The sequence below is a fragment of the Citrus sinensis genome, chromosome 8, assembly GCF_022201045.2.
Source record: "Citrus sinensis cultivar Valencia sweet orange chromosome 8, DVS_A1.0, whole genome shotgun sequence".
NCBI classification, from domain to species: domain Eukaryota; kingdom Viridiplantae; phylum Streptophyta; class Magnoliopsida; order Sapindales; family Rutaceae; genus Citrus; species Citrus sinensis.
In genome coordinates, this window is record NC_068563.1 from 29,145,063 (window position 1) to 29,172,176 (window position 27,114).

Consider the following 27,114-nt stretch of genomic DNA (forward strand, 5'->3'; position numbering starts at 1 on the left):
TCGAGTTACTTTCGGATATGACAAAATTTGAAGCTGTGGTTCTTCCATGAACCGCAAGTCAAGTGATTGATGTGAAGTGAAGATCCCAAATGACTGTTAGAATCATTTTCATTGCTGTAGAAAACGGGTATATCTTCTTCCTGATCACGGAAGCAAGAGGTGAAATCCTGATAAGAAACAATTGGACCATGTTTTTAACCATTTGTGTTTTAACTTGTTTTTGAAAAGTATTTAGTAAACATCTAAAGTCACAGCGGTACTCTGCAATGCACCTATGCTGAAATGCTCAGGGCACTCTGTTTATTTCACAGCAACTGTGGATGAGAAGTCACGGCCCCTCAATCTCAAATAGGCCCACGCATATCCACGGAGGCAACAAAATTGTGCTGAGGCGCAGCCTTACGTGGGTTTCTAGTGTGCACTACTCGGTCCTGCCGTCTTGTTGCATAAAAAATGCCTGGTGATAAGCTAAAGGCCCAAAATGATATCATCTCAGCTCTTTGTAGACCATAAAAGAGGATGGAAAAATCTAGGGAATATGATAGTTACTTCACCAACATCGAAATCCACACACATTTGATCCTCAAAATACACGAACTTTTAACTTTTTTTCAAAAACACAAATGCAAAGTAACCCTTTTTTTTTTCCGGATTTGCTTTTTTGCAAACAACTTTTAGTTTTAGATATACATTACAAAAACCCACAACAATGGACCACGTTGGTGCACTCGTTGACACCTATGCGTGTCCTGTCACCTTCACATTTGACAAAAAACTAAGAAAAAGATTTGCTAAACTTTAATCGAAATGCAAAGGATTCTGATTCCCAGCGCAACAACGAAGGGGAAAAAAGGAAAGCAAAGAGAAACACACGGATGGATAACTTGCTTTGGGCCCGGTTGAACTAGATTTTCGTCATCGTCAAGAATCCATTTGCTGAAGCGCTTTCGATCGATGATCAATCTGCTTTTCTGGTCCTACGGCTTACCCTTACGGGCAAACCCTGTTTGGGTACCGGGAAAGGCACGTATTGAATCCCATCATCATTCCCTACAACTTGCCACCTGCAGCCAATCACAAGAAAGTTACAAAATGAAATAAGATCTTCAATAATTCTACATTATATACGGACCAAAATAGAAAGAAAACAACCAAAGTTAGTTAGTGTGAGTGGTTCGGCATTCTCACTCCTTAAGAGATGTCAGGAGTTCAAGCCCGACTCTCGTATGGAGTCACCACTTTGGCCAGCACTTTACTCCTTACAGGCCGACCCGGTGTGAGCAGAGATTAGTCCGGGTTGTGGTACAGGCTTAAATGTGTCTCCCACAGTTGGGGCCCACTCAGGACCACCTCGTGGTTCAGACAAAAAAAAAAAAAAAAAGAAAGAAAACAAGTTTGATTGAAACATTTTTGGAGTTTCAAACTTCCTCATCGTTGAGTATTATCTACTTTCTTTATGTGGTTATCATTAAATTCAAATTGATTTAACCCATATGAAATTAATAATCTTAGCACGTATAGCCAAATACGATTAATAAAAGGATCGATAGTTTTGACTATAACAATTAATGTAACATAAAATATAAGAATAAAATGTCATGTTATTATTGGGTCATGTTATGTTAACTTACAGCAACCTTGTTATTACCCAAAACCAAAAAGTTGCAATATGTGAAAACAATTGAGTTATCATAGTTGATAATTTATGAGTATGCGATATATTACATTATATGTAACATAGTCTAATCCATTATTCTTAGAAATTTGAAAAAAGAGAATATACAACACTTACATCTTTCTTATTCTTATCTTTACCATTTAGGTGGTGAATAAAGCGAAAATAGAAAAAAAAAAAAAACAACACTTTTCAAATATCCCTACTCATCAGTCTAATACATATGTGGTATGCTTATTAAAAGGTATCAAGGTATGTGCGTTTTTACATGTCAATTAAAAAAAAAAAAAATTGGGGACCTAAATGATAAAAGTGAGAATCAGTACTGCCTAAGTGTTATTTTCCCTTTGAAAAGAAAAAATGAAAATCTAGGTGCAAAACATGCAGAGCAAAGATGTGGTGTGAGTAAACACTGCTGAGTCAGAAAATCTATATTTCCTAAATGTCCTATAGCCGTTTGATGGAGATTGTACAGCTGGAAAACGGGGTCGTCTACTAGTGATGGTGTGATTTGATAGCATCAAAGGGTCAAGAGTTAGGTACCCATTTGGTTCATGTTTATTTGATGGAGATTAGAGATCCGAGGAAGGAGAAGCTATGATTGGTTCAAACAAATGATAAAGACGACAGTGGAATTGGAGCACAAGCGCTCTCAAGCCATAGACGTATCAATATCTATGCCTAAACGGACAAGGATTGATGTGTCCACAGATTAATTAAAAGGGAATTTTTTTTTTTTTTTTTGAGGATTTTGAAAATGTTTTCAATAGCTTCAAAAACACTATATTTTATGCCAAGTGCCTTATAAACACAATATAAGCCATTCATGCATACTGGCTAGTGTACATATGTAAAAGAGAATAATTTTAGTAGAAGATAGGTATCGAGGGTTTGTACTTTGTAATTGTATACAGGTCTGAGAAATACAAAAATACATTTGCCTAACATGCCAATGTCATGCATGCAAACCACGTGTAAAGTTAAGGAAAGCACCAAGTTTTGCCTTATATGCAAGTAAATCCCTAACATTACACAAATCATCACATAGACCCTCTTTTCGTTTTTCTTTTCTTTTTTCGTTTATTATGACACACTAAACATATCCAAAATCTACACAGTGATAAAAAATCAATTTACAAAAACAATGTAACCTAAATTGAAAAATAGTCTATATGTTCATTCTTGAAATGTTAGGAGTCGATCTATACATTAAGACAAATTTTAAGGTTTAGGTGTTATATTTTTCTTAAAATTTATTTGAAAATAATTTGCTAATAGAGCTTGATCTAGTGCCCACCATCGCATATATTATGGTGCGTGACGGCATGCATGACGAGTTCTCACTAGGGGAACTCTGCTGTGGGACCAGCAACCCCCATGAAAGCTCATTACATGCTATGTCGAGCATCATGTGCATCATAACATGCGCAATGGTGCAGTACTAGATCAAATTCCATATGCTAATATTTTTGCCGACTATATTTGTTCACTCCGCCCAATACTTGTGGAAGAAGAACCCTATGCTGCAATGCATTTGAGACTAAGGACCACCACTTCCACAGCCTAAGGAACACTGCTAGGACCACAATGAATAATTGAACTATCCCTGTTACTCTTCTGCTTTAGGGTAAAATTGCGCTAGCTTTTTAATACTGTTGTCGTTTTCTTTTCCATCCTTTTTCTTTAATTTTGCAACAAAATTATCATAATTAAACCTAATCAAATCATTTAATGATTAACTATTCGGAGTTTGTCCCGAATTCCTGTTAAAGATGGGCTTGCGTTAACCCTAAAACCATAATGCAATTGAGATTATCATATTATGATTGTTCAGACCTCAGATACATGCATCCAAGTTAAAAAATAAATTAATTATGTAAGATTCTGAAATTTTGAGAAAGAGAGGGACCTGTAAGTGGTGGTGAGATGATGAATGAAAATATGCATTTCAAGTTTGGCCAGCTCACTGCCTGGACAAGAGTGCACTCCATTTCCAAATGGCATGTATGTATTTGGTCTCGGTGGCGCCTGCATCATCACACACACAAACACAAATTATTTTTTTTTCATAATTAATATATACAAATTTCTCAGCAAAATTAAAATGTTTTAGATACTTCCAAACAAGTTTAATTATATACTCGCTACAGCACAGTACTGTTACTAGCATACAAAATCAGCTCACATGACTCTGATACATTCAAATCTTTCATTTACTGTTCATTCACTCGGTCGTGGATGAAGATTCATATAACCCCAAATGAAAACGACAGCACCCACAGATAATCTAACCATTGGTAACCTTATATTTCACTGTACCCATGACCCACTAACATAAATGAATTAATACATATATAGAAAGTTGAACTTTCTTAATGTGTATTTGTGTTGATTCGTCCGTATTTTAATTTGTATTCTAGTGCAAAGGATGAGCTTACCTCGAATCTTGAAGGGTCAAATTTTTCTGGTTGAGGGAAGAAATCAGCACAGTGATGAATGCTTCTGAAGAGAGGAAGCACTTTCCAACCTCTAGGGATTATATAGCCTTCAAATTCTACATCTTGTACAGCTTCTCTAAAAGTGAATGAGAGTATGCTTGCTGTTCTTAGAGTCTCTTGAATCACCTGGGAAAAAAAATATATTATTTTACTTTAATTATAAGGAGTGTATTTTAATTAAAGGATCATTTTATTAAATTTTGGTCAAATATTGATAATATATACGTACCCTTGTAGTCAGAGGCATGTGCCTTGTATCATCCCACGTCAGCCCTCTATTTTCTTCAATTTTTTGACGTAAAATACCTTCTTGTTCCCTCTGCGCAAAAATGATTGGCCATGAATATTTTATATACCAATGTGGTTCTTAAAAAGAAAGAAAGAAAATCTGAAAACTGTTGAAAAATAGAAATGTTAATGTTACCGTGACAGCGTCCAGCAGATCCTGATTATCATGCAAATACTTAAGAACCCATGTTAAAACACTTGCAGTTGTATCATGAGCAGCAAAGATGACACCAATTATATTATCAGCAATTTGAGAATCACTGAGTTGATTAAGCTTATGATCTTTTGCTGCCAATAAAACTCCCAACAATCCACCAATTTGCTTCCCACTTTCTCTTCTCTTTTGAATCAACCTCCTCAAAGTCTCATTCAGCTGCTCTCTTGCCTTTTAAGAGACAGACATACATATTAATTAATTCTTTATTATAAGTTTTTTAATTAATTAAAACGGTAATGTGATGAAGCTTAAAAGATTTAATTATTAGCTAGCAAGTTACCTTAATTGCTTTGTGATACGGAGTTCCTGGAAGATCTAAGGGCATAGAATTGTAGCCTTTCTCTATGCATTGATACAGATTCTTGATTCCTTCCATTTCCAAGTCATGTTGGTACCCAAAAGCCGAAATCATTGCAACATCAAAAGCATACTAGAAGAAAACAGAAACAAAACTTTCAAAATTAGATTCCTTAAATATTATTATTAGTATTGTAATTATGTGTGCCGACTCATGCGGTACTAAAAGATAAACACAGTTTAACAAAAGGATTCGATAGCTGGTTATAACAACACCTTCTTCATTTCTTGTAAAGTGTTGATGGTTGCATTTTTCCATGTAGGCAGAAATTTCAAAACAATTTGCTCAATTTCTGAAACCGACCCTCGTATTGCAGAGGGCAAAAACGAAGCTTGAACCAACTTCTTGAGTCTCGAATGATATGCACCTTGGTGAAAGAACAAAGCCTCGGGGCCTATCATTTTTTCTTTGCTTGGTGGATATGTTGGCTTGAACAAGTGTGCTTTTGACACTAGCACAATCTTTGCTGCTTCGGGGCTTGAAATCATCACACATGGACACCCCAATATGTGCGTCTTAAATATATCCCCATACCTACAAGTAAGTAACAAACCATTAATATACATCGACCAAAGAATCAACCGTATGATGGGAATCTAGAGATGCCCATGTACCGTTTTTGTCTATTGGAGAAGAAGGAATTCGGGTTTTGGGTGTAAAGCTTGAGTGTTTCTCCAATATAAGGCCACCCCATTGAGCCGGGAGGGAAGCGTTTATCCTTGGGCTGGCGCCACTGGAGCAAGACAAGAAGCAGTAGCAGCAACAAAGAAGAAAACGATAGAAGGAAAGTCGGTAGTGGTGGTGGTGGTGAAAATGAAATTAGATGCATGGTAAAAGTTGGGATTGAAAGAGAGAGGTGGCAGAGGCTAACTTGAACAGCTATAGCTAGCGAGTCTTGAAATTGTACTTGAGTGAGGTGGGGGATTATGTGGCGAGGTGGTGGGGTTTATATAGGCCGGAGCAGCGGCATATTTGTGACAGACGTCGCCACATTTCTTGGAACACCTTGCTTACCCTTTTTTTTTTAAAAAAAAAAATTTATTTGTTTTTTTTGCGCGACCCCCTCACACTCTCTCTCTTTCTTTTTACCCAACTACTACTAAAATTAGAAGAGAATTCTAATGAGAGGGTTTCCACTCTCGGTGCCGACCAATAAAATTATGTTATGTATGGTTGGAAAAAAATAATAATAATTTATCGCAATTTTATTTTGTCATACTCTTGGGATAAGGAAGGTTTTTCTCGTATATATTATTTTGAAACATTTTTATTGATGAGTGTGTGTTGATTTATATTCCTTTTCGAAACGTTTTATTGATATGTGTACATATATATAGTTTACATACATTTTCGACTTATTTTATTGATGTGTATGTGTATTGGTTTATATTCCTTTTCAATACGTTTTATTGATGCGTATATACTCGTAGTGTGAACCTTAACCCTTTTAATCTTTTATACTGCTGAAGAGTTAATATTGCGCACAAAAATAATTAGAAAATAACCATAATTTACAATGTGACTTAAACTTTCAAATCATATTGCTAATAAATGTGAATGTTAGACCATTAAAAGAATGTGGTGTTGACTTCATTTACCTAAGCCGCTCCATTAATTCAAAGTAGGAACTTAAAAGTCACAATCACAAAAGATTCAACTTCATCATTAATAACTAGCCTACATTTTCTTTTTTTCTAAATTTTTTAATTTTTTAAAATAATTTGAACCTTGCTTGAATATGATACTGACACGTGTCTTATATCAGTATACGAACCAAAAAGAAAAAAAGAAAATCCGTGCAATAATTATAATTTATTCTTATATAATAAATAAACATATATAATAAACGTATGATCTTACTAATTTATACTAGACAGACACAATTTACGTTTTTCATATACCAAATATATTGGTGAGATTATGCTCTTGACTAGAGATTGGCACCGAAATTCATTAGTAAAATGAAATGAGACCGGTGTAACATGTTACCTATGACACTAGCAAAGTCAAGTGAGAATGTGAGATCACGCTCCTTATAGAAGCGTGAGTACGAAAATTTACTGCCGTGCAGATGACAAAAGCTCCCCGAATCTACTTAGGGACACCGTTGGCCCAGCGGAGCGAAAGCCGGCCATAGCCCAGCCCAACACAGCCACCATTCCCCACCCCCCAACGTGAGGCGCTAGGTAATCACAGCAGTCAGCCAACGGGACTTGGGCCTTCACACGTGTCAAAATCCTAACTGTGTACGTGCAACTGTATCGCCTGAAACTCACTGAATCTGAAACACCTCCTCTTTTTTAAGAAGAAAAAAAAAATTAATTAAACGGTGGGTTCTCGTTTTCTGTATTGGTTAGTATATCATCATCAACTTTAATTTTGCTATTTTAGGCAAATTACTCACCGTCTCCGTTTCGTGGAGCCAGCAGCGTCGACTTTCTTACAATACGCACACAGAAACAGGACTCACGTCTTTAACCAGTTTATAGAAAAACTTTTAAATTAAAATTTTAATGGACCCCTCTTTGCCTGACTCACAGGTCTAAATTTTATGGCAAAGTTTAATATTATGTAAGCACTGTCATTGACACATATCACACAGTAACACTAACATGGATGATGATTGTCAATGATTTTGTCACATACAGATGATTGTGATATCACTTCCCCTAGTGCCTTATGGTGTGACAATTGTGTCACATGAATCTTTTATCCATTAACCAAAAATGAAAAGAAGTAAGATTTAGGGAATAGGAAATAGAGATCGATATAATCACCGTGTCAGTACAGAATTGGTGCTCTAGTTTTATTATTTATACTTTTTGGAAATGCAAACTTATTTCACCTGATCTTCGTGATTATACAGTAAATTTTAAAATTTTCTCCATTTTTTCGGATCACGAACATGCGTTACAAGAATAAGAATGAAAGTTCACCTGAAAGAATAACACGTGGCATGAGTGTTGAGCCTGCAATGCAAAATTGCAACGCCAAAGGGGAAAACGCGTGTGGCACCTGTGCACACGTGTGGAGAGCCAGGCTCAAAAGACCCCAACTGATTCACGTGGTTTGCACCTGACGCGTTGGTCTTCCGTTCAGCTTTCTTCAGAACAAACGAGCGCTGCCAGATGACTTCCTCCTCGGCCTCCACCGGTCGGCCTTGGCTGCCAGCTAGTGTACGTGTCATTCACATGGCACGTGCGAACACCACCTCCCGTACGAATATTCTGGTCCGCAACGATGTTCGTCTCATGAAATACGCGTACGAAGAGTGTGAGTGTAAAACATTCCAGCATTAAGCGTGTTTGAACGAAAACGATACTACAGCAGGTGATCTCGGCACACGGTTAATGAGATAACGCCACGTGTGCGAGCATTTCTCAAGCCCAGTAATACTCGCACATGAACTCACTAATATGCACACGGCAAGATTGACTTAGAAATGGGCGAGAATTTAATGGAGGGCGCCGCAGGAAAATCCCAGCACGATTTCAATCTGGATGGACTTTCCAGTGGCCACCTGCATACGTGGACCGCTGTGATCGCCCCCACGTAGCACCTCTCCCTTCAGAACACCGCCAGCTTTCGATGATAAACAGTATCATGTGTGAGATTTCGGTTGGTCGGTATTTTTCTTTTGGGAAAAGTGTTGGCCTTTAATTGTAATCTAGTTGTCAAGACACACGTGGCAATCAATCCACGGTGATAGTGATTGGGGCATTTTTAAAAAAATTTTAATTTTTTTCTCTCTCTCTCTCTCTCTCTCTCGCTAGGGCCCGTTGCCCTTACGGCCTTATCCTAATCCTCCCTCTCCCCGACTACAGGAGATTGATTTTGGATGTACTTGTGATCATCTTTGGAATTGTGAAGCACTTAAAGTTCAACCCATGAAGTTAATTGTATCACATTGTTAGATTGCGACGTGCCGCATGCGATCAAGATTTTGTAGCATAAAGCCATAAACTCTGGACATTACTACAGTTAAAAATTGTTGGTTTTTTTTTTTTAAATTTTAATACAAATTAAACAAAAGAAGAACAAAATTACTAGATATTTGCTTTTGAAAAAATGTTGGATATTTCATCGACAGGGATAAATAATATTCGGATCCTCATTGTCCTTACCCGCACAAAGAAGGATACAAATTTGTTACTCACCCTCATCATTCTAACGACGATCAATATTACTCCGCGTCTGATCTGATCAATGTATAATTGTTTGAACAGGATCTATTTGATAAAATGTGAGAACTGTTGGATGCTTATAAGAAAATGACAGGCGGCAAAATTTCTTGATTGCCATGTGGCAAAACGGGACTGAAGAGTAGCCGTCAGATCTTTTATATTATAACTTGACTCTCTTGTATAATGAGGGTTAGTTGTCTCTCCACATTAGAGTATAATCAATCTCCCTCCAATATTAATTATGAGTGTAACATTCGGATTGTGCTGTAATAGGATTACTCAAGAGAATCTTGATTGATTTCTGATTGGAAATATCAATAAAATTCTGATTATAATATATTAGTGTATAAAAAAAAAAACACACACACACATTTTTGTTTTGTGTGGCATCGGCCATGGTAAACCCGGGCATTGTCATTTTATTGGAGCAACTCAATTTATTTATTAACTTATAAAATTTGTACACGTTTGTGTTTGTCAATTTAATCTGCCATGTTTGACTTTAAATGAGATTTAATGTTTCTTGTACATTTTGTCCTTGATTCGTGTAGTATAATGAAGAAATCGCCCTCGTTACAACGTTTTTAGTTAGTTCTTTGTTTCCCAACTAATAACATTGCAAAGACTTTGCTTAAGTGGAGGTTTTGTGGCATAATCATTTAGGAGTTGAGATGATTGACAAGTGCAATTTTTTTCCCCTTTTGAAAGGAGATTTTAATTTGACAGGTGTTGAATAACAAGAACATTTGGAACATATTCTAATGACATACACATGAATTAATTTTTTTTAAAAAAAGAAAAGAAAAAGAAAAGATACGTTATTTGGCTTGTATGTAAAAGATATATTTTAAAAAATTTAACAAATCTTGTGGAAATCCTTCTTTAATCCTCAATCGATTTGACAAGATTACTGATAATGAATGCGGTGATGTTACAAAGTTTCTTATTCAAGTATCTAGAATATTAATTGAGATTTTGCTTGGAGTAATAACCATATTTTGTCTAAAAGGGATCTAATCCTCTTCTTTATTGAAGGTTTATGGGGAAAACTAAATTATATATCAGGAGGTTCCAAGCTGAGAAAAGTGTTGTGGTATTGATTCTAATGAGGTGCTTCCAAAACCAAAAATAGCAACTCCACATTTTGCATTTTTGTGATGGTACATGATTCTTGCCTTCACTTTTCTTCATTCAGGCACCAGTACCATCAATTTGAGAAAAAGCTTGAATGGAAAGAAAACCAGTGGTTTGGTTTGTGTGGGCTTACAAGTTGGGCCGTTAATTTTTGCAGCTTACAACTGCCGGAACTGCAATGGCTAGAGAGGAGTAGGTCTTTTGACACCCCTTAAAAGTTTCATATAACCCCCTTTATTAGAAATTACATAAATATCCAAAGATAAATTTGAATGAAAATTCAATTAAACACTTCAATAAAATTTTATTTCAACAAAATTTTTACACCCACCCCATTTTATAATTTATATTTATGTTATAAATTTTTTAATTGAACGAATAATTTTTTTGAGAAAATTATGAGAGTTTAGAGTTTCAAAGACAAAAATATATAATACTAAGATCTTAGAATTTACATGCAATTTATAAATAAAACTTTTTAAAAAAATTTTGGAGTGAAATTCTATGGAATAGTGATTAATTTGAATACACTGATTTGCATTTTATGATTTTAATTCACAGTATTTTAAGAAATAAAATTGAAAGGGGGTGCTAATAGAATTTGGAGGAGTGCTAAAAGCTGGCACGAGAAATGTTTGAACCAAATTAGCCTAAAATTGTTAGTAGGCCCAATTGTTGTTGATCTTCTCGAAACGTTGCAATTTCTTGTAATTCTCCAATATTTACCAAATATTGGCACTTGTTTTATTGGAAACAATCGTCGGTAAAAATAAAAAAAAAAAGGTAAAAAAAAAAAAAAGCGCTTCTTACATTTTCACATCTGTGAAAAGGGTTTGAGTCTGATGTATATTAAGTTCGTTTTTATTTTTTCAATATTTGAAAATAGATTTAACTATGAACAAATATCAATTCTCTAAATAGATTTAGGTGTTGTTTGTCTTTTAGCCTAGAGTCTGAATTTAACTTTTTTGCAAACATTAACTTATGTTTAGTTGTTTGTTTTCTTAACTTATCACTTATTGTCAGATAATTTTATCTGAACAAAAAAAAAAGAAAAAAAATTACTTTTATTTGAAGTCTGAAATCTAAATAGAAAAATTTAGTTTCAAATCTCAATAATACTCTTAACAATTCATGTTCTTTTCTATATTATATATAAATCTAACATTTTTGTATTATCCTTGAAGTTATTTTTTAAATTGCTTCAATTTTTTATGCACATGGTAACTTTAAGTAAAGCAAAATATGGGACAAAACAAATAAGATTATGGGAAATTTGTAACCTACCCCCAAATAAATTGACGTTTTGCACCGCGTCCCTAACAAATTTGACTTGTTGCACTGCGCACCCAAAAAAATTGACATTTTTGCACCACGCCCCCAATTCCGTTATTTTCTCAGTTAAGTTTAACGGCTCCGTTTAACTTTTGATTGAATGACAAAAATGCCCCTCTATGTAAAAAAAACAAAATTTTTAGCTCATTTAATTTTTTAAGGTTTTTTTTTCAATTGTAATAAAAAAAACAATTCTTCTTACATGTTCATTGTCACCACTATTATTTTTTCTTTAATTTTTTAAAGATTTTTTTTTCAATTTTAATAAAAAAAATTCTTGTTACATGTACATTTGTCACCACTATTATTTTCCTTTAATTTTTTTAAAGATCTTTATTTCAATTGCAATAAAAAAAATTTCTTGTTACACGTACATTGTCGCCACTATTATTTTTTCTTTAATTTTTTAAAGATTTTTATTTCAATTTTAATAAAAAAAATTCTTGTTATATGTACATTTATCACCACTATTATTTTCCTTTAATGTTTTAAAGATTTTTATTTTAATTGTAATAAAAAAATTTCTCGTTACATGTACATTGTCACCACTATTATTTTTTCTTTAATTTTTTAAAGATTTTTATTTTAATTACAATAAAGAGAATTCCCATTAAAATTAATTTAAAGAATAAACTTCCAATTTTACCCCTCCACTGTTAAACTTAACTGAGAAAATAACGGAATTGGGGGCGTGGTGCAAAAATGTCAATTTTTTTGGGTGCGCAGTGCAACAAGTCAAATTTGTTGGGGACGCGGTGAAAAATGTCAATTTATTTGGGGGTAGGTTACAAATTTCCCTAAGATTATATCTATTGTGATGTATCAAAACTGAAATAACAATGTTGACTTCATAATGAAAGTTGATGTTAATATGTTATAGTTACATCTTTAATTACAAAATTAAATTAAGAAACAATGATAGTATATATTTTTTAATGTTATCAAACTAATTAACTTGTTAATCTTCTTAATTGTGAAGGGCAAATATATGTCCCGCTTAAAAAGATATTTGTGTCAAACTACTAACTTTTAAAATTTTATATTGATATGTTGAAAAAAAAGAAAAACAAACATGCTATTTAGATATTTATATTCAGAACTATTCAGATTTTGGTTAAGTTTAAACTTATTTAGATTTCGAATAAGAAAAAATAAGTAACCTTGGACTTACCATTTGTAGGTTTTAGTTAATTTTGTTTTCTTTTAATTTTTGTTCATTTTTACAAATGCTGTTGTTCTATATTTCAGTTTTTTCGTGGTTCAAATTTTTTAAACCGAAATTGTATTGATTATTAAACCAAATGGCTTAGTTTGGTTGAATTATACTTCTATCCTTATGAGTCCATGTATACATACAGATCTATCCCACCGCTTTGTTATCCTAAGCCCACTTGAATTTGTATTTTATTTTACTCATTCATTCATTTATTTATTTTTTAATATGACTACTCAATTAGTTACAATAAACCAATAATATAATTTAGAAGCTAACAGATGCAATCCCAATTTTAAGCTCCAACAATCCTGGTTCATGGTAAAGACATTGCAGAAAATATCTATGTGTAGGAACTTGTTCATATGTTATTGAAGTTGGATTTATTAATAATTAATATTATTCTTATTGCATCATATTCACAGGCGAGCTTCTCAATATGGCACGGTGGCTCCCCCCTCGGCCAAGAGATAAACATAAACTTGACGCTGTGTATGAGTCCAAGACTGCCACCCAATGTGTCAGTCAGAGAAGCATTTAAAACAAACAGATCATCAATTCATCATCTTTGTTTAGTGAGAACCGTTCGATTAGCATCCAATGCTCTACTCCGCAGGATCCCGTACTTTGTCCTTCGAATCGACGTGTGTGCATTGACAATTACATAAAACTGGAAAAAATCATAAAAATAAAAAGAAAATAAATTTAGGTAGTGTTTATTTTTTTATCTGAAATTTAAATGGGTTTAAATTTTTCTGAAGTCTTAATAGATTTGAATATAAAAATTTAAATAACATGTTTATTTTTATTTTTTAATATTTAAATATAAATGGTATCTTATTTTTTTTATAATAAAAAATATCTTAAATTTAATTATTTGACATTTATGTCCTTATAAATTAAAATAAAAAAGAGGATTAAATTTTATAATTTAAGAAATAAGTTATTTTATAGAGATATTTTTAAAATATAATATTTAGTTGTCATTCAGATATTTTTTTATTTACATAAAAATTACAAAATTTTATTTTTTTTATTCAGATATAAATATCTAAAAATCAAACATAAATATAAAAAAAAAAATTTTAAAAATATCTTAAATTAATAAAATTTCAGACTTCTTAGTCCGGAATCCGGATAACGCGTAGGGTTCGGCCAACACAATTGGAAAGTGCTGGTAAGCGGCGTTTCCCGCGCTTTTTTAAGTGACCTCGACTGGGGCCTTGGCGCCATTTTTAATTCAAGCGGAGTTCAAATCTGACGAGTGTCCTTCCCACGTAGATCAAAGCGCAACCGTTAATTGAAACGTGGGTACGCACGATGTCTCGCTGTAGTCATCCCTAGCCACAAATTTCAAAACTAGCAAGTTCGAGAACACGCCACCAACCGCTTCGAAAAGTTCATCGACATCTTATATAAACCTGAAACTACTCGAACGCTATCAACTATCAACATCAAGTCCAGTTCTGTTCTCGCAGAACAACATAACAAATTAAATGGGGGCTGCTTATGAGGAGATGATGCAAGAAGAAGAAGGAGGGTGTTCGACGCCGACAAGAAACGAGTGTCGGATACCGGCGGTGCCGTCTGCGTGCCCTCCGCCGCCACCGAGGAAGAAGCCATTTTCGTGTGGCAAGAAGAGGGGCCCACCAAAGAATGCGTATTTTCAGTCGCCAGAAATTGAGCTGCTCTTCGCTATGTTTATGGGTTCGAGAACTTAAACACAGTAGGCTTGTGGTCGATTAAAAGTTCCAAGCATCCTCCAACGCTGTAAACCATACTCACTAATTAGCTACTGTAGGTCTGTATATGATCGAATGTGATTACAATCTGTTATGTTGCTCTTTGCCGTTGTAAGTTGATGAATGCTGATTGCTGAAGTTTGTATTTCACTCGGGATCGCTGATGCAGCAAAAACGATTTTTTTTTTTTTTTAGTTTTTAATAAGAAGCTTATTTGTTAATGAATTCAAGTTTAATGTTGAAAAGAATATTTATATTTTCTTTGCAAGTGACAAGCCTAACATTGCCCATACAGTGAAGTCGACTGCTACTGCAAGAACAGTTTTTTTAATACACTTTTTACATCCTTCAAAATTTCACGTAAAAATTTTTTGGTTGAATTTTTTTTTTTAAATAATTGGAGATAAATCAATTTATTGTAGATATAAATAGTTAACTGCATATAATTTGATTTTTAGATAAATTGTTTTTTTAGTAATTTTCTACATTCATCTTATTTTATAATTTATTATATTATAGTATTAATAATTATCTCAACTATGATTTGGAAAAAAAAATTTAAAATTTTTATTAGGATAAAAATTAATGGGCTGATATTAATTTTATAATTCGAAGTAGAAGGCATTTAAAAAAAAATAAAATTCTAGATTTTAGAGGGCATTAAAAGTTCTATGCAGCAAAACTTTTTCTCGTTGGCCCAGTTTGGTAACGTAGGCCCAGGTTTAGGCCCCAGCCTGAAAGTCCATACCAGTAAAAATAGATTTTATTTGATTTTAGGCGCAGAGAGAACGTACTTCCAAACAAGCACTTTTCTAACGACACTCGCGAACTTAATTAATTGATATTATGAGGCCCGAACCGGTTTCCCTAATGATGTGTTTAACCTAATGTAAGCGACTAAGCTTTTAAGCACGTGTGGAGCTGGACGGCTCGCCAATCAGCGACAGATTTACTGGAATTTTTGGTCTTATCTAAAGGTAAGGTCGGCGTAAACCATTTGCATTGATAAGATTGAGATAATTACTTATTATCTTGAAAACTCTTTATGTTTCATTTTTCTAGTGGTTCAAAAACACTATCATAAAACCTTTTAAGTTTTTCAGTTAATCAATTATTTTAATGATAACAGTAGAGTTACAAATAATTTTGTATAAACTAACGTATATTGGTTGAAAAATAAATAATAATAATAATTTTTTAATTTCATGGGCCTGATGACAGTTTTATATTTATTTGTGGATTTTCGTTTCTATCTATAATTTGGCCTGCGCATCAACATGAATTTAATTGTTGGATTAATATCAATTAATATATTGGTCGTTCTTTAATTTTTTGAACTTAAATTTTTAGCTCCTGTATTTGATAATCTCATTTTTTGCACAAAAAGTTTCTTCTAATTTGAGCTTCATGCATTTAAAAGGAACTAGAAACTTTAAAAAAAGATTACCAAGGATTGTTGTTAGAAGCATTTTTAACTTAATTCATGATGGCTGCATTGTAAAAATTGCAAGTTAATCATATCTGTCTGCCTTCTCTGAAACTAGAAAAGTTAATAAGCAGCAACTTCAAGCCATAGGCGGCGCCACAAACAGTGGCACCAGTAGCGGCTTCAAGGCCAAGAGCATTGTCATGATTGGCTGGACGCAAGTAGCAAATGGACACGAGCAGCGGCACCAACAGCGACATGGTCTGTGTGCAGCGAGTTAGGGAATTAAGGGTTTGTGATTTTTTTTGATAGGTTTTTAGTTTAATCGATTTAGTGTCTTATATTTGTAATTTTTGGACAAGGTCTTTTAGGTAAATTCACCAAATTTTTAAGGGAATAAACTGAGTTCACCTTTTAATTATTTAACCAAACTGAATCCATTAATAATTTAGGGTTTAAGTCATAGGCGGTGCCACGTCGGGACTAGGGGGCTTGACTTTCAAAATTTACAAATTTAATTAAATATTTGTCTCATTTATTATAAAAGTCCCTATTAAAATTAAAAAAATAATCAAAATATTAAGTATTTATCTTTAACTTCCAACCCACAAAGAAATTATTATTTTGAGATTCGTTGCACGCTAACTCTCCTCACACAAAAAAACAGAAATTATTTTATCTTATTGAGTTTATCAAAATAATTTTTCTTCAATGAATCTTATGACACTTAAAATTCAATTTGATATTTACATTATATAAGTGGGTTCTAATAACAAATTTTCAAAATTGAAAGAGATTGATAGGTTAACAAGAAAAATAGTTGATATTAAAAAAGATAAATTGTATTCATTAATTTATTTATCGATAACATTAGCATTGAATTTACTAGTTGTCATAACTACAGTAGTAAAAGGCGTTTTCAACTATGAATTTTGTGAAAAATCGTCTGTGAAATCATATTAAAGATTAATAATTGAGTAATATTATTATTACACATGTAGAAAAAGATTTATTTTGTGTTCTTGATGATAAATTTATTTTTTAACGTTTTTAACATATGAAAACACGTCGAGATCAATTATAAATGTATTGAATATGTTAGTGAATTTTTATTTTTGATACTTATTATTTATTGACTTTTTTTAAATTGCAATATTTTTTTAATTTCTGGCACCGCCACTCGTTTAAGTGTTATTTTCAAAATATTAGGAACTTTTATATCTCTTTTCCTAAACATATGGGATCTATTAGTCTTTTTCCCTTTATAATATTCAACATAGGTACTAGCTGCTAGCTAGCAATTCAATTGAAAGCTAATTTGCTTGTAATTGATGCCCTAAACAAGCCGCGGCCGGATTATTAAAATGTTAATTCCCCAACAAAACCAAGTGCCTCAATCCATAATATCCACTTTAATTACGCCGTTGCTAATCTTTGTTAACCACGTACGACAACTAACCTCAAAAACATAATTTGATTATTCTAACTACACTCTAATTTGATTCCCTTACGTTACGCCGATTTTGCTGATTCCCATATAAACTAATATTGTTAAGAAAATTTAAAGCAACTAAACGGATCACTTTATGTTGTATACATTGCCTTTACACGTAGGGCGCATTTTACGCAGCCAATTAGCTGCACATTATCTCGCATGATTAGCTTAAAGAAGCATATGTTTATGTAACTATAAGCTTATCTTCTTAATGCCACTTGCCCATACGAATAAAATGAGCTTCACTTTTTCTCCAAGTTGGATTGATGCCTTTGTGTTCTTTTAAGCAGCACGAATATTCCAGAGAAGTATGCCTTGCTAGTCATTTGTAACTATCAAAATTGTGATAATGGATTCGCGAGATATGAATTGTAAGTAATTTGTCCATGAATGCTTAAATAATAATTATAAAAGGCAATATCAATAGATGGATCACTCATATTCGCTGAAAAAGCTTGGAATTGCCCCTAACTCACGATAAGATTTTGAAAATAAGTTAAATTTATGAACTAATTAATTTACTGCTGTATGAAAAGATAAAAAAGACCAGATTGTGAGTGATGTGGATATTTTTGAAAAAAAAAAAATTACATATTGAGAGTGTAACATAGATAGGGCCACGAGTTCCTTCCGATGAAATTATTAAAAGTCGAAAAGAAAGAAATTTTTTTATTAAAAAAATGGTAGATGATGAATAGATCCAAATTAATTTTTTAATTCTCTATCACTCAGAATTTAAAATCAAGTGGCCAATTGAATAAAATTGGTTGAAAATCACACCATCAAATTTCCAAAGGCCAAAAAAACATCATTATACATAATCTTCCAGTAAAATTAATAATATGAAACAGTGTTACATCATTGAGACGCATCAATTTATACAAGTAAAATCTATAAAAGTGTTTCAATCATAATATTTTTGCAAAAGAAATTTAGCTTTAACTTGCCTTGAGACACCTGGTGCTTGGCCAGTGTCATATTGAAGCTTACCTCGGCCCATTGATAAGTACTTTCTGCGGTTAACAGGGTGTAAAGTAGAAAAATTCAAAGTGTGATTCCCATACTTGGAAGATCCTCAGCTCAATCAAATAAACTAGTTCTTTAGATTCTATTGAGATCAGGAGACATTTTAATACTAAAAGCCCCGAATAAATCTAAGGCACTGGCGAAAGTATAAAGTGAAGAGTTTTGTGTGGTGACTACAAGAATCTCCAAAGAGTGCAGCCTTTTGATAATATATTCATTTGTATCTGGGGTCAATCCCTGACAAGTCCCTCCAAAATCCACATGAAATGTTTACTTATGTCTCTTAGTGTTTTATGATGATATATGTTGAATTTTAATTTTTTTTGTCATGGGTGTATTTATAACAGTAAATAAATAAAATTCAGTAATTCCATTATTTTTTATTTAATAATTACCTATCATAATTTTATATTTTTCTTAGCGTACAATGTAAAATTCATTCATCGTTTCTCACCCTTTAAACTAGAGTCACTTCATCGTTCATGATTTTTATTATTACTAGTTCTTTTTATGACATCTATTTATTCAAATTAAAGTGCACTAGGTCTATACAACATATGTAAAGAATATCTCAATAGATATGCACATGATGTAATAATAAAACATTGACTTTTCTACTTTCGCCACTAAATATATACCTTAAGCTTAACCAATCATCCCCTCAGGGCTCAGGTTCTTTCTGCTTATATCTCTCTTCTTCCCTTCAAATCCTCATCACCAACATTCACTGACTGTTTCTTTCTTAGGACCCATATGACCAGAATTGTTAGCTGGCTTTTGTAATTTTTTCATCTTTGTTACCTTGGTGGGTCTTTAATTGCAGCTGTAAGGTTAGTGTAATGATTTTATCTAGGTGGCATTCTTGGCTTTTACTGCACCTCTCTTGGCTTTTCTTTTTAACTTTCAACTAGATGGTGTAGTTTCTCTTTTGTTTTTCTTTTGATGGTTAGGGTTTGTACACACACACACATATGTACACATACACTCTCATAATCATCTTCACTTGCATGGAGCTGATAAGATCTCATCAAGAGCTAGCTGCTGCCAATATTTGCGGTTGCGGCATCATCAAGATTCACAAGCTTTAGCAAGGGAATTCATTGAATAGGCCTATTCAAAAGTTCCTTCCAAATAATGGGAATCTTGATGATGCTGCATCAGCAAATATTTGACTACGATTCATACCACTTTTGAATTTCAAATACACATGCAGCACAGATAGATGCTCATGATCGTTTGTTCAGATGATTGAGACCACACTCGAAATTTCATGAGGTGCTTTTTATTATTCTTTTTTTCAAAATTTTCTTATACTACTGTACTGTCACAATTAGAATTAGGGTTTTTGTAATTTTTGATATATATCTGTGACTGATCACAAATGTTCTTCTGAATTCCTGATGTTTGCTTTAATTTGTTTAGTCATTTTCCCAACTTTTATGCAACTGAAGCAGTCAGGAGACCTGAAGCTTTATCATCTCAAAATTTTCACCAAATTAAAGACTATGCCAAAGAGGTAGGGCTTTTATTTTTTTTATAAATACACTACATCTAAAGCTTTATTGTTATTTTATTTCTTTTCTATGTGTGTATGTTGCTGTTTGTAAGTTAGCGCGTGTATGAAGATTATATATCTTCTTTATTGAGTAAGAATTTATCTGAAACTCCTCGCTATATATAGCAGCTATTCTTCCAGGAATTTGGTCCATGAAAATGAAAATTATTATGGGGTTTTGTTGCATGAAATTTATCTGAATCTCCTCGCAGTCTAATTTAAAGAAAAAAGATTCATGTTTCATATGTAAGCATCAATTTATATGAACATTAATTATACACTATGAGTGCCGTTGTATTTCACAGGGTGGTCTATCTATCAATGTTGGACTATTCTTGTGATCTCATGATTGTCACATTTTACTTTGATAGCAACTCTTGTCCATATATATTGTTTTGTCTGGCACCTTCTGTGATTTTTTATATTTCGTTTCTATTAATTGTAAACTTTGGTTCCTTACCTCATACATATATTGAAAGGTTCGGATTTTGCAGTGGTTCAAAATTATGAAAGCATCATGTGATAGGGGGCATGTTTAGTTGTTTCTTCGTCGGACTTTTTGATGGTATACGTTTATATACAAACCTAGTTAACTATTTGTTTATAACTAATTAATATTGGTGAAACGAACAAGCTTTTCTTGTTTATAAAGTTCACATTCTAAGAAGAATTTGGGATTTTAAAAAACAAATCAACTAGTTTTATGATCATTTGTTGACCTCGTTTCGGCGGTTTAATAGTCACTAGTATTATTAAGTTTCGGAGATCTGAAAGAAAAGATTTACAGGTGTTTTTATCTTTCCCATGATCATGATTTGATCTAATGCTCTCTTTCTTTCAACTTGATGTTGCACCTTAATTCATTCATTATCTCTTTCCTTTCCCTGTGGCATGCAGCTATACAAATTGTTATAATTTTTAAGAACTTCGCATACTCAAGATTAAGTCCCTGTATGTAATTATAAATCCTTTCCCCAAATAAGATATTTTTGGGTTCTTGCTTGTAGTACTTAACCCAAAGTTTGTGGCATCTAAGATATAAGGATGACATTATGATCCCAAACAATTCTTCTCGATTAAGACTATTATGTGCCAAACATGAAAACAATCCCAAAATTATGGTGATTGATTATGTTCCTTTTATATATATTATCATATTTCTTATATAAAATTGACGTTAATTAATTTGAGTCACGTTGAATAAAAACAAGAGTGAAAAGTTACACGTTCTATATTGTTCTTCAATTTTGACAACCAAGCCCTTGATCATATAATTATGATGATTATAGCTTATGCTTAACATATGGTCACATAATCTGTGAAGATTGTCAATAGTTAGGATGCCAGTTGCCACCAAATACACAGATAGCATATGTTTATGTTGATTTTCCGCAGCTGTAGTATTTGTTTTTTAATGTTTTTTGAGGGATTGGTAAATTTTTATTTTATTTTTTGTGGGGGAAAAATTTGTTCGCAGGGTTGGAAACTACTACCACAATTGCCTAATTCCCAGTACTCTCTATGTACAGAAGAATAAAAAGGGTAAAACGAATGAGTCAAAAATCCAATGAAATGGTAGCAGAGTGTAGCTTTGGTTCAACTACTCTTAATTTCAAAAGGAACATAGTATGATTGGATCTTTATTTGAAAAAAGTTCAAGATAGAAACAAGCGAGGAACAAGAAGAAGTATGCTACTAGCTATGTTAGAACAGTGGGAATCATTTGGAAAACAATGGACCCAAGAATCCAGCCGCTGGCAAGAGCTCCAGGTACAATAATTGAAGCTCTAGCCAGGCTCCATGCCTTTGCATTAAAAAAATATATGCAAGCAGCCAAAGACACAGCCACATGAAAGCAGGTCCGCCTTCATCAGAATTCATGATGCTCCAGCCACCTATGAATGCAAACAGAAAACAATCTTCTGAAAATAACATCCTTTGGTGCATACTTAACATATAAATTACAAATGATATTCATCAGTATTATCTGGATATAATATTTTTGCAAGATGACTGATCATATACATAATTTCTGAAATGTAATCATAGATAAAGAAAGATAAAAATTCCTCAATACTGAAACAATTTAAAGATTTGCTGAAATATCTTAAGAAACAGGGCCGAGCGCCGGAATAGAAATGCCAAATGAGACCACAATTTTATTGAAATGGTGAAAATTTTCTCTTTCCACACAAAATGGGTAGAGTTGACAAAACGGGTCATTAGGTCGTATTCGTGTCGTGTCAGTTTTGTGTCGTGTCAAATTTAGGTCGACCCAAACCCGACCCATTTAATAATCGTGTCAAAATATTGAGACCCAAACCCGACACGGAAAAATAATCGGGTTACCCAATAACCCGCTTAATATCTATATATTAAACAAAAGTTACATCAAATATTTACACTTTGTTATACATATGTATGCACATACATACATCCATCCATACATACATACATAATTTATCAATATTATAAAATATACATATCTACTAAAATATTACACACACTATTGAGGTTTTAATTATATATATGTAAATAATATTATACATCAATATTATAAAATATACATGTCTACCAATATTTTATACATTTACACTATTAAAGCTCTAAATGTATTTAAAATTTTATAAATAAAATATTGTGCCTATATTCATCCTTTTAAAGAATAAAAAAAATCATCTCTAATATTTGAGTTTTGACGACAAGAATCTGTAAATTATTTTAAAATAAAAAATATAATCGGGTCATTAATCGGGTAAATGGGTCAAGAATTTTAACCCTAACCCGACACGGAAAAAATCGTGTTGACCCGGACCCGACCCATTTAATAATCGTGTTAAATTCGACAACTCATACCCATTTATTGGTGTCGTGTTCGTGTCGGGTAATCGAGTCGTGTCAAATTTTGGCAGCTCTAAAAATAGGTAGGATTTTAGTTTTTTGATCCAATATAAGTGAATTTTTTCTTGCAATTTTTTGGATTTATTTGGAGGTAAATTTGATACATTTTTTAGTCTAAACATTGGGATTGCTATACATCGTATAGCTAACTGAGCAGGTCATATATATATATATATATATATATATATATATATATATATATATATATATATATATATAGGTTTGAATCAAGGATTTATGATTGTATTGGTAAGATAAAAAATAAAAAAAAAACATAGATTCCAATATTATAATACCACAAAATGCACTGTATTTAACTCTGTATGTGTTTGTAATATATAATATATAATTATACAATCATTCTCAATTATGAGCGCTCTCATTTTCTTTTAATGCAAATACACTATTAATACACTATAAAGTTGTGCGGTTTAATAATATTAAAAAATGACTTTGTTGAACCTCACGGCTTAAAAGCATGTATACATGAAAAAAAACTTGAAAACACGCGCACTAGAGAAGGAATATATATACAACAATCCCAATGTTTAGAAATGATATTAACCCATTTAGCTTAGCGCCAGTTTGGTAATGTTGTCACTTTTTAAATAATTGTTATTCACTAATCTATATAAATAATTAACTGTAAAGAAAATTAATTAAATGTTTGGTTGCAAATACACTATTAATACACTATAAAGTTGTGCGGTTTAATAACATTAAAAAATGACTTTGTTGAACCCCATGGCTTAAAAGCATGTACGCATGAAAAAAAAATTGAAAACACGCGCACTAGAGAAGGAATATATATACAACAATCTCAATGTTTAGAAATGATATTAAGCCATATAGCTTAGCGCCAGTTTGGTAATGTTGTCACTTTTTAAATAATTGTTATTCACTAATCTATACAAATAATTAACTGTAAAGAAAATTAATTAAATGTTTGGCAAAATAAGTATTGTGAGTTTTAAAGCAATCGTATGTGTTTGACAAATTTTATTATCAAAGTACTATAAGACTGAACTGGGCATAATGTTAAATAAAATTTATTTACATATTTACAAACATGTATATAAAAATATTTTTTATTGTTTATATATAATAATTGATAACTAAAATAAATATTTTATACATTATTATTATTATTTGGTTATCTCAAAATAGTTGGTAATAACAATAATCTCTTTAAATTTAATGATTCTATTTCCTAATGAATAAGAATAACTTTAGATTTTTACAAAATACATGAGGATATATTTGGAATTATATTAAATATAAAACTAATTTCCAAATTTAAATTTTAAAAAGTTACTCTTTCCTTAGTTTTTTTAAAATATGTTATAGTATAGGATGATTTTATCAAAAGTAGTTTCTAAAAAATTTTACCAAGAACCAAAATTAACTTTTAGCTTTTTAAAATCACTTTTGGCCCTCCCAAAAACAATCTCAAAGGACCCTTGATAGTGTACTGGCCGATATTATATTATTAAACTATATAACTTAATATATTTTTTTATTTTAATAAAACGTAAGATTCTAAACTAGATCAGTACTATATATACACACGCGCGTGCACAACTTGACTTAACTCTACAAATTAAAAACTTAAGAAAAAGGAAAAAAAAGGATCCCAGCCAAAATATACTGTACTTATCTTATTAAATAATCATATCATATTATTGTATAATATATGGTATTGAATTATTATTGTTATTATTATTTTTATGGTTATGATTTGATTTTCTTTTTCCATTGATGAAGATCCTATCTGCTCTGGAGACAGAGATCTTTTGGAGATTAATGATCGGATCAACAAAAAAGAATCGATAGAGACCCAATATTTACAGGCCAAAACAAGACTAATGTTTTTGGGTCTTAAAGAATAATTCAAAAAACACAGGCCGAAACTCTAACGTCATATCCGATAAAATGTTTCAATATTTTAGGCAAAATATACTATATGGAACCAACAATGTAAAGCTGTGAAGACTCTAAAGTCTGAATTTTTGGCTATAAATTAAAGTTTAGACATAAAATTGTGCAAAGTTTGACTTGTTTACTATTTGATTGTATTGTATAGTACAAATTTGTTAAAATGGGTCCTGGCTTTTATTAGGCCACTGCCTTGCGTTGGCCCCCCTGACCATGCTTGTGCAACTCACATGTCTGCATGTGGGTCTCCCAAATGCTCATATTCTCAATATCACATGATGATGATGAATGCAAAATATTAAGTAGCAGAAACTTTGGTAAGCACAAAGGACTTCTAGAGCCTCAAATTAAAAAAGTGTTAATTCAAAAGGTGCGTTGTATTGTATTTACATTCAAAACATACCATGTGACTTGATTTTGACCCATCTAGAAGTAATGTTTGACCAATCAGATCTTGTGGTTTCATTGATTAATTGATTGGTGCTTAATTCGTGATCACAATATATGTTGAAATGGCAGTCTTATTTCTTCTAAGTTCTAACAGGAGAAACCCATTTGGGTTTTAGCCATCTTCATTCACATCTCTTTTTTTTTTTTTTGGGTAATCACCTCTTATTATTTAGGAGAGAAACTTGTGTAAGCTAATTCTATCACCTTAGCCACCAAATCTAATTATAGAATATATTATTTATTTATATTAAATTTTGATGGATCCCAACTACTTTACCAAATACAGAATCTGAAGGACTAATCCTACCACCTCATTATGATAGTACTTAGCTTCCTAAGTTTTTCTTATATATATATATATATATATATATATATATTTCCCAAAGTAAAATTTATGGTTTTGTTTCACTAAGTGATACTTTTTAGGAGTAAATATTAGCACTGCTTTAAAAAAAAACAAATATGAAAATATTCAATTTGGATTAGACATAATTATATAATATCAAAACTACATTTTCAAATGGGCGATTGAACGTTAATTTGACGAGTCAAATCATGTGGTTTCATTAATCGATTCTTAATCATATCGTGAAATGAAATAGGCATAGTTCTTCCGAAAGACCAACTCATCTGGAATGTGGCTATTTTCATTCGCATATATATTATTAGCTTATGTGATCAATGAAATTTTTGAGTTTTCCTTCATAGGACATTCTTTAATGCAGCCTTTCGCATATATTAAAGTATAAATTTGGGACTAAACATTGTTATACTTAGTTACAATTCATATTTTAAAACATAAATTTAAGACTAGACATTGTTATATTTGGCTGCTTTACCTAAAAAAATTCTATACATATATTAATTATTTCTTCCGATTTTTAGTCACGATCCTGTACTAATAACTAATAAGCGCATGTGGGGTACATGGTGAGCTATTATATTTGATAAAATTTTATTCAAACTCTTGATTCCAATATTCTATTGAGGCATCTATTTATTATATGAATAATGATTCATAATGTGCCAAAGATCGAGCTTCTTTTATGGGGGGGAAATGTTTCAAGAGGCAATTTCTTCTACTTTACTAGCAGGCCTCTTCCTTTAGAAACATAAATTATTTGGATTCACAAATTGTATGTTAACTACACTGTTTCTTGGTAGCAATTATTGATCGATACTATAGGGTACTTGCTGCGACTGTGTGAAATTATTTTCAGTGGTTATATAGTTGGTGCTATCTGTCAATCTCTTTATATGTGTGAATTTGGTTTGGATTTGTAAGAGTTTTGTGCTCAATGACCTCATTGTTGGTCAAGAAATAAACATTTTTTTTTCCTGTTCAAAATAATTTATTTATTCTTTCTTCTCAGTTTCCAAATATATAAATAATTCATCTCTGCAAACTACAATGACCAACCTTCTGGCAGCTTCAGTTGCCATATGAAGAAAATAAGCCAAAACTTTCTTTATTTCATAAGATTAGGCATTAATTCCTAAATAGTCTCCATAAATGTGATTGTAGAAATGATGCCAACCAACGTGAAATTTTCAGGTCATTTTCAGAACACAAGGACCAATTAGAAATTGATACCTAATTTTGAAGGCTACAAGAAATTGTTTTTTGTTTTTTCGAAAATAGAATAATTCAGCATCAACAATCTCGTAAATTGAACTTTAAT

At 32.2% G+C, this 27,114-nt stretch overlaps 2 protein-coding genes and 1 non-coding gene across 3 annotated transcripts; 1 reads left to right on the forward strand and 2 right to left on the reverse strand.

The window, feature by feature from the left end:
* Positions 1-710: 710 nt before the first annotated feature.
* On the reverse strand, positions 711-5,940 carry CYP707A2 (abscisic acid 8'-hydroxylase 2-like). The gene is given in 8 exon segments (NM_001288946.1): positions 711-1,064; positions 3,585-3,703; positions 4,114-4,299; positions 4,403-4,492; positions 4,598-4,846; positions 4,959-5,108; positions 5,252-5,570; positions 5,651-5,940. Coding segments are annotated over 8 exon segments (1,434 nt in total). The 5' UTR covers positions 5,866-5,940; the 3' UTR covers positions 711-958.
* A 1,027-nt stretch (positions 5,941-6,967) lies between these two features.
* Positions 6,968-8,979, reverse strand: LOC102627310 (uncharacterized). Its single transcript, XM_006488299.4, has 2 exons — positions 7,973-8,979; positions 6,968-7,331 (listed from the first exon to the last, which is right to left on the reverse strand). Exons 1-2 carry the CDS (start codon positions 8,221-8,223, stop codon positions 7,094-7,096), a joined length of 489 nt encoding a protein of 162 aa, XP_006488362.1. The 5' UTR covers positions 8,224-8,979; the 3' UTR covers positions 6,968-7,093.
* Positions 8,980-19,620: 10,641 nt separating this feature from the next.
* Positions 19,621-19,779, forward strand: MIR172D (microRNA MIR172d). The gene has a single exon (NR_161524.1). It is a non-coding gene; the product is annotated as a microRNA MIR172d (primary transcript).
* Positions 19,780-27,114: the final 7,335 nt, after the last annotated feature.

Coding starts and splice junctions, on each gene's coding strand:
- LOC102627310 (XM_006488299.4), bottom strand. CDS start 8,223: ATGACACGTACACTAGCTGGCAGCCAAGGCCGACCGGTGGAGGCCGAG. Junction 7,332..7,972: donor GCCACGTGTTATTCTTTCAG/GTGAACTTTCAT, acceptor TTCTTAAAAAAG/AGGAGGTGTTTCAGATTCAG.